The 9,044-nt window shown below is 33.9% G+C and overlaps 1 protein-coding gene across 1 annotated transcript in view; it reads right to left on the bottom strand.

Annotated features, from left to right (window-relative positions):
• LOC105165599 (protein BONZAI 1) overlaps nucleotides 1-1,417 on the bottom strand; it is a 6,776-nt gene extending 5,359 nt beyond the window's left edge. The window contains exon 1 of the mRNA XM_011084665.2: nucleotides 1,130-1,417. Coding sequence (XP_011082967.1) covers nucleotides 1,130-1,273 — 144 coding nt within the window. The 5' untranslated portion in view covers nucleotides 1,274-1,417. The remainder of the gene's footprint in view (nucleotides 1-1,129) is intronic.

Consider the following 9,044-nt stretch of genomic DNA (forward strand, 5'->3'; position numbering starts at 1 on the left):
GATTACAATGGGGGGGGGGGGGTCAAATTGAATATTTGGAATATGCCACATGGTTAGGATCACCGCGCTCAAGACATTCTTTTTTCCATCAACACTCAAGCACATGTAATCAAGGTCATATTCCCAACTATAATGTACTATCTAAGACAATGATCAGTACAGCAGTCAGAGTGGCTTATGAAGTTGACAAAAACAATCTTTCACATGACGAGGTTGCTTGCAGACTTGTTATGAACTGCAAAGAGGAGCTCAATATACCTAGTTGGATCCAAATATTGACTCAAAAGAATAAGCCAATGAGTCTTGAGTCTACATAAATAAGCTACCTTGTCGGTGGTTTTCAAAAGTGCGATCTTATCACACATGTGAACCTAACAAATCATTTGTCACACAAGGGTACCCACATCACCAATTCTCATTTGACAGATACCTCTACTCTTAACAGCCCAATCTGCTGCCCTCATTACCCAGCAATTGGTTACACTTAGTTGTACTTGTTCTCTAGTGAGATAACCACTCCCCAAGAAACATAAGCATTTATGTTCAAAGCCACCATGCCGGGGCACATGAAGTCAAACTGTGCACATGTTACTAAGTGTTTCCAAGCAACACCTACAAGTTGCTCTCAAATAACTTATAAGGCATGCAGACCTTGGCTCTAAACTGATTGTCAGGGATTTACCCTAGGAATTCGTATTAGAGGGAGTCCAGTATACATGCGGACTGCAATCTTGATTCAGAAACTAAAGGCAATGACTCCCGAGTCAAATACGCATGTAAGATCACTATTTTTAGCTTATTTTTCCAACTTCAAAATCCACCAAACACGTTAAAACCTAGCAGAAGAATTCCAATTACACTAAACTACCTCAGTCTCCCCATTCATCTCCCTAATCTTCAACCAACAAACTAATTACTGCCTACAACAAATGCAATACAAAAAAAAACTACGCCGACGGTCTTACTTCCAGTACTCTAATTTCAGTTAGCCACTACACCATCAAAACCTACATAAACTCACACGAAAATAGCAAACTAGAAAACGATCCACTAAACTTCACACGGCAACTACTAAACACTAAACTCACTCACAGATACATTTCCACATACGTAGGCAACTAACACAGACCTCGATCTGAGAGAATAGTCCATTATAGCCCCGAGACCTCAGGAAGGCATCAACGGCTTCATTCGTAGCGTTGGCTGCCGAACTGGAGATGGTGCCTCCGACCGCCGACTGCCCGCCGACCACGTCGGAACAGCAGTTTCCCATCGCCGGTGTGACCTAGATACTGAAAAAAATTAAGTAAATAGAGATATTTTTACTCAAACCAATCGCGTACATATATATATATATACACGTATATAGAGCCTGTCCAGCAAATTTCAAAGTAGAGAGAGAGAGAGAGAGAGAGAGAGAGAGAGAGAGAGACGGCGAGGCGCACAAAGAGATGAGGGGAGAGAGTAAGCAGTTAGTGAGGACGGGCCCCACCTGTCTGCCTAATTCCGCTTTATTTAGTTTTTGTTTTCTTAAATATTCGATAATTGTAATACAACCAACATGCTATCATTATAATATTTAGTATTCTATATATTAATATTTTTAAATAAATACAAAATAATATACTATTAGTAAAAATAAATTAAATACTTACATTCATAGAATTTAAATTCGCAAACACTAACTTTGATATCTCAATCTCACTACTCAGACATATAAATCATTGAATAATTCCAATTTATTCAGTTGAGAAGTTAATTTTTAAAAAAAATATAATAATTTTAAAATATGACAGGAGGTACTTGGATTTGAATTTGGCTAAAATTTAAATGAATGGGTTTTAAATTTTTTCAATTTCAAATTCATATACTTAATTTTTTTGTACATATAAAAAGTTTATGTACGAATTAATTTCACAATATTTTAAAAGGATTTACAATGACTAAGTCACTGTGCCGAGTTATTGAAGTATTAATTGATATTTTGGAATTATAATATAGCGAAGAATTTTTAAATAATAAAAAATAATTTACATTTTTAGTAATTTTTTCATAATCATGGAAGTTAAGTAAAATATTATATAACTTTATCATAAGATTTATTATATGGTCGTGATGTTGTCAAAAAATAAGATCGACTAAATTTTTATGGCGTCGTTAAAAAGCAAAATCGACTAGATTTTTATTATTGGGGTGCAATTCAACACACTTCACAATAGAATTCTTACAGAAAGATCCCCCTCCCTCTCAAATGAAAAGGGGTATTTATACTACTTCCTAATTTATGCTATCTAGGATAGGAGAAAGCAAAATACTATTTCGTCATTTATCTATCCCTTTTACACGGCTAGGATTTGTTTGCTAAGGGTGTTTTCATAATTTGCTGGATTACAATAATTTTCACAAATTGACTTCGAACATTCCTTTTGAGGTGATATCTTTTTTTCCTTGCTGGAACGATCTTTCTTTTTATGACGCGATTTGTTTTTCCTCCACCAGGTCAATATCAATTTAAGTCGAATTTGTTTATAATAGCAAATTCATGATTTGATTCTTAATACAAGTTTTATGCTGTTGTTTAAATTCATGTTTATAAATCCAAACAATCTTAGAAGATTTCATTCTTAATTCAAGTTTTATATTGTGATGAATAGCAATTCACTGTTGTGATCAATAGACAAACAACTATTATTAAAATAGATCAATATCCAAATGTTATCGAATTTAAGTTCATGACGTGACGATCATAAAAGATGAACTATCGCGAACACTGTCATGAATTTAGTAGTTACGTGAGAAATCTTCTTCCTTCGAAATAAATATATATTATACTTAGAACAAATAATTAAAAAAATATGTTTTTTTCTTTAACAAAGAGATTTTAATAATTAAATTTATTTTGAAATTTTACATGTGCAAGGATGATGGGTGCTTTATTTATCACATGCTATGTCATCACATTCTACTATATAATAATTCAATTATGCTCTATTAATTTACATATATATATGTATGTATGTATCATTTTAAATATTTTGGTACAGCACATATATGCTTACTTGATAGATTCCATTCGGATCCACATCTAAAATCAACCAGATTTCATGGATCTCAAGGTCTAAATTACTTGATTAATGCAAGTCTAGGCTCTAGACTCTATATATTTTGCAATTAGGCTACCCTAATCTAAATTTTAAGCCAAATTAAATCCCAATTTGATTGGATCATCCTACAATTATAATCAGGTATATTAGCTATTATATTACACAAGAATAATATTTTTTTTGTAATTTAATTATGGATAAATTACAATAAGCTCCCTTAAGATTTCTATGATTACAAATATTCTCTTATTGTTTGAAATTACAAATACCCTTCTGAAATTAACAATCATGGAGGGGCATTTGTTAGACAATCGTTAATTTCAGGGGGTATTTGTAATTTTTCAAATAACGAGAGAATATTTGTAATTATTATAATAGGTCTTGGGAAAGCCCATTGTAATTTACCCTTTAATTATTCATCTTATTGATCTAATGATATAGGAAAAATACAGTTGATAAATCATTTTAATATATTCTATTTCAGTTTTCGATATGTATATTATTGGATTGTGGAGTTCGACACCTCTATTACATTCATACCAACTATTCCAAATTCGAATCTGGGCTAAGTTGGTGGGAATTGCTTAGGGCAGGACCTCTTTTCCCTAAGCAAGTTCCATATTTATTACAAATGAGGAGCCCACACAAATTATAAGTACATACCAAAGCCTCTTGCTAACAAGACAGGGCTTCATAGGATAAAATTGTGAGACTAAAAAATCAGAATAGAGAAATGAAAATTTAGAAATTGAAGGAGATTGACAAATGTAACAAGACATAAATGGTATTCGTTGGCACAGAAGATAAAAGCAACACCTCACTTCTTCTATTATCAAAATGAAAGTAAAAAATATTCTATCGTGATACACACACAAACACACACACCCCACACACCACACACTCACACACACACACACACTCACAAACACACACACACACATCCCACATGCACGCACACACACACATACACCCCCAATCACCACACACACACACACACACACACAATAAAAAAAAAAAAAGACGCACAGACATGGTAATGGTAAAACCGGAACAAGGAGGGGCATCATTTAGCAAAATTTTTTAAGTTTGTGGTTGATAAAATTGAAAAAGAAATGCAATAGCTGATTAGAACATATAAAAATATATTCCTGGACATCATGATCTCAACAGAAACCTGCTACACCAGATCATGAGAGATGTTGATCCAGAAATTAGATAATATTAATCACAAAATCATTGCCCCTGATAAAATTACATAAATAAAATACACTGGGAAATGCTGCAACCTTCTTTGCTCCAATAATAGCACTGGGTTCAAAAGAGCAGCAAAATTAGGCTATTCATTTCAGTAAATGTTCTTTCATATTAGGTAAATAAAAATAAGAATATACATCTATGTAAACACAAAAAAATGTTATAAAGGACATAAATAGACCACAAAGACATACAATACCCGTAATGAGCATAAAATATTGCGAAACTATGATAACATCCTACACGAGAAAAAAGAGTTGTGTAGATAGAAATTAAAACTTAGAAATTGAAAGAAAATGACAAATGTAACAAGACACAGATGACATTCGTTGGCGCAGAAGATAAAAGCAACACCTCACTTCTTCTATGATCAAAATGAAAGTAAAAAATGTTCTATCGTGACACACACACACCCACACACCACACTCACACACACACACACACACACACACACACTCACACACACACACACGCACACGCACTCACACACACACACACGCACACGCACACACGCGCACACGCACACATACACTCACACACACACACACGCACGCACACACACACACACACTCTCTCTCTCTCACACACACACACACCAACACACACACACCCAATCACCACACACACACACACCAAAAAAAAAAAAGATGCACAGGCAAGGTAATGGAAAAGTCGGAACAAGGAGGTAGCATCATTCAGCAAAACTTCTCAAGTTTGTGGTCGATAAAATTGAAAAAGAAATGCAATAGCTGATCAGAACATATAACAATATATTCCTAGACATCATGATCTGAATAGAAACATGCTACACCAGATCATGATTTTTAGAGAGGTTGAACCAGAAACTAGGTAATATTAATCACAAAATCATTGCCCTAATACAATTATATTAAATAAAATACATTGGGAAATGTTGCAACCTTTTTTGCTCCGTGATGAGAATATACATCTATGTAAACACATAAAAATATTACAAAAGACATAAATAGACCAAAAAGACACACAATACCTTTAGTGAGCATAAAATCTTGCAAAACTATGGTTACATCCTGCACGAAAAAAAGGATTGTGTAGATAGAAATGAAGACTTAGAAATTAAAGGAGAATGGCTAATGTAACAAGACGCAAATGGCATTCGTTGCTGCAGATGATAAAAGCAACACCTCACATCTTCTATGTTCAAAATGGAAGTAAAAAATATTCTACCGTGACACACACACACACCCGCACACACACACACACACATGCACACGCACACCCAAACACACACACCCAGACACCATACACTAAAACACACACACACACACACACACACTCTATCTCTCTCTCTCTCACACACACACGCGCGCACACGCACACACACTCACAAATACACACACACACACACATACACACACAATCAACATTGTCTATGGTGACAAAACCATATACCCATTTCAAGTCATTTGTCTGGGGGCTTGATTATGCTATCACGCGTCTCGCATCAATTACAAACAAAAAATTTGTACAACTTACAGATCCTAAAATTCTATCTCCACCGGCAAAATATCTTCTCAATACAAAATCATGAGACTGGTTATTCAAACAACCTCGTCCCATTTAATTGTTCAATCCCACAACCTGAATTTATTGCGCTAAAGCAATAAAAAAAAAAGGAAAATGATGGATATTATGAGAAGAGGGCGAATAATAAATAAAATTGAATCAAGACTTAGGAAAAAGTAAGATGAAATAAAAATGTAGATAAATTAGGCAGTATGCAAATGCTTTAGGAGACATTACCTACTCTTTTGGTCACTTTTGGTTGCTATTACTATTAACATTACATGCTCTACTTTGATGACTTTGTAACTATTCTCCTACACATATCATATCTACCTATCCTCACTCTTTTCAAGGCTCCTAATTCATTATTATTATTGTTATTATAAAATCTATTAAAATACAGAAAAATTAGATATATTTACGTATGTGCATAATTTTTTAATATATAAAATATGTGCGAAAATTGTCATAAGGGTTTTTTTTTTTTTAAGATCGTTTGCTTGATTCATGGTGTATGTATACGTATTATTTAAGTAGTCAAAATATAAATTTAATTTAATTAAGAAAATGGAAAGAAATAGAAATACATGTGAAAAAGGATTAATTTTTTTATTGTGTGAATAATACCCTTAACTTTATTTCATTTATTTGTTTCTATTTTTTTTAAAAAAAAAAATATGATGTGTTGGTTTATATATTTTATTTGTACTTATAATATATTTCAAAGTGTAAAATATTATTTATTATATGCACGCAATGACAACATGCCATGATGGCTAATTAGTTAATGAATATTTAATACTAATTAGTTAACTCCACCAAACACATTGATAAAAAATTAGAATTCTATCATTAATTTGAGATTTTGGTGCGGGGACAGCACCTAAGTACACTGTAATGACTCAGATGCCTCTAGTAATAAATTTTATATCGTAATAAATTTTTCATCCACGCATATTTTGTTAGGGTTGAATGACCCAACTCAACCCAACTCAATGCAAACATGGATATTTATGAATCCATTACAACTGTATGATCAGAATTGTATCGACGATTCATGTGAAAATCGTACAACTCGATCATATCTATAAATGCACACTTGTAGGTATAACTTTTACTACATTCGTTATCGTCACAAAACCATTGTCCTAAACCAATTACATAAATAAAATACACTGAAAAATGCTGCAACCTTATTTGCTCCAATAATAATACTGGGTTCAAAAGAGCAGCAATATTAGGTTATTGCTCTTCATTTCAATAAATATTCTTTCATATTAGGTAAACAAAAATAAGAATATACATCTATGTAAACACAAAAAATGTTATGAAGGACATAAATAGACCACAAAAACATACAATACCCGTAATGAACATAAAATATTGCGAAACTATGATGACATCCTGCACGAGAAAAAGAGTTGTGTAGATGGAAATGAAAACTTAAAAATTGAAGGATAATGACAAATGTAAATAGATGCAGATGGCATTCGTTGGCGCAAAATATAAAAGCAACACCTCACTTCTTCTTTGATCAAAATGGATGTAAAAAATGTTCTATCGTGACACACACACACACACCACACACGCACACGCACACACACACACACACACGCACACACACACACCCCTACCCCACACACACACACCCACACGAACACACACACCCAATCAACACACACAAAAAAAAAAGATGCACAGACAAGGTAATGAAAAAGTCGGAACAAGGAAGTAGCATCATTTAGCAAAACTTCTCAAGTTTGTAGTTGATAAAATTGAAAAACAAATGCAACAGCTGATTAGAACATATAACAATATATTCCTGGACATCATGATCTCAACAGAAACCTATTACACCAGATCATGATTTTCAGATATGTTGAACCATAAACTAGATAATATTAATCACAAAATCATTGCCCTAATACAATTATATTAAATAAAATACACTGGGAAATGTTACAACATTCTTTGTCCCCTAATGATAATATACATCTATATAAAACACACAAAAATATTACAAAGGACATAAATAGACCAAAAAGACACACAATACCCATAATGAGCATAAAATCTTGCGAAACTATGGTAACATCCTGCACGAGAAAAAAGGGTTGTGTAGATTGAAATGAAGACTTAGAAGTTGAAGGAAGATGGCTAATGTAACAAGACGCAGATGGCATTCATTGGTGCAGATGATAAAAGCAACACCTCACTTCTTCTATATTCAAAATGAAAGTAAAAATTATTCTACCGTGACACACACGCACCCACACACCACACACTCACACACACACACACGCACACACGCACACGCACACACACACACTCTCACACGAATACACACACACCCCACACACACACACACACACACACCCCACACACACGCACACGCGCACACACACACACACACCCACACGCATGCACGCACACACACACCCAATCACCACACACACACACACCAAAAAAAAAAGATGCACAGGCAAGGTAATGGAAAAGTCGGAACAAGGAGGGAGCATCATTCAGCAAAAATTCTCAAGTTGTGGTCGATAAAATTGAAAAAGAAATGCAATAGCTGATTAGAATATATAACAATATATTCCTGGACATCATGATCTCAACAGAAACCTGCTACACCAGATCATGATTTTCATATAGGTTGAACCATAAACTAGAAAATATTAATCACAAAATCATTGCCCTAATACAATTATATTAAATAAAATACATTGGGAAATGTTGCAACCTTCTTTGCTTCGTAATGATAATATACATCTATATAAAACACACAAAAATATTACAAATGACAAAAATAGACCAAAAAGACACAGAATACTCGTAATGAGCATAAAATCTTGTGAAACTATGGTGGCATCCTGCACGAGAAAAGAGTTGTATAGATAGAAATGAAGACTTAGAAATTGAAGGAAGATGGATAATGTAACAAGATGCAAATGGGATCCGTTGGTGCAGATGATAAAAGCAACACCTCATTTCTTCTATGTTCAAAATGTAAGTAAAAAATATTCTACCGTTACACACACACACCCACACACCACACACACACACACACACAAACACCCCACACACACTTACACACACCCACACACCACACACTCACACACACACACACGCAAACTC

Source organism: Sesamum indicum, linkage group LG1 (genome assembly GCF_000512975.1).
Source record: "Sesamum indicum cultivar Zhongzhi No. 13 linkage group LG1, S_indicum_v1.0, whole genome shotgun sequence".
Taxonomy (NCBI): Eukaryota; Viridiplantae; Streptophyta; class Magnoliopsida; order Lamiales; family Pedaliaceae; genus Sesamum; species Sesamum indicum.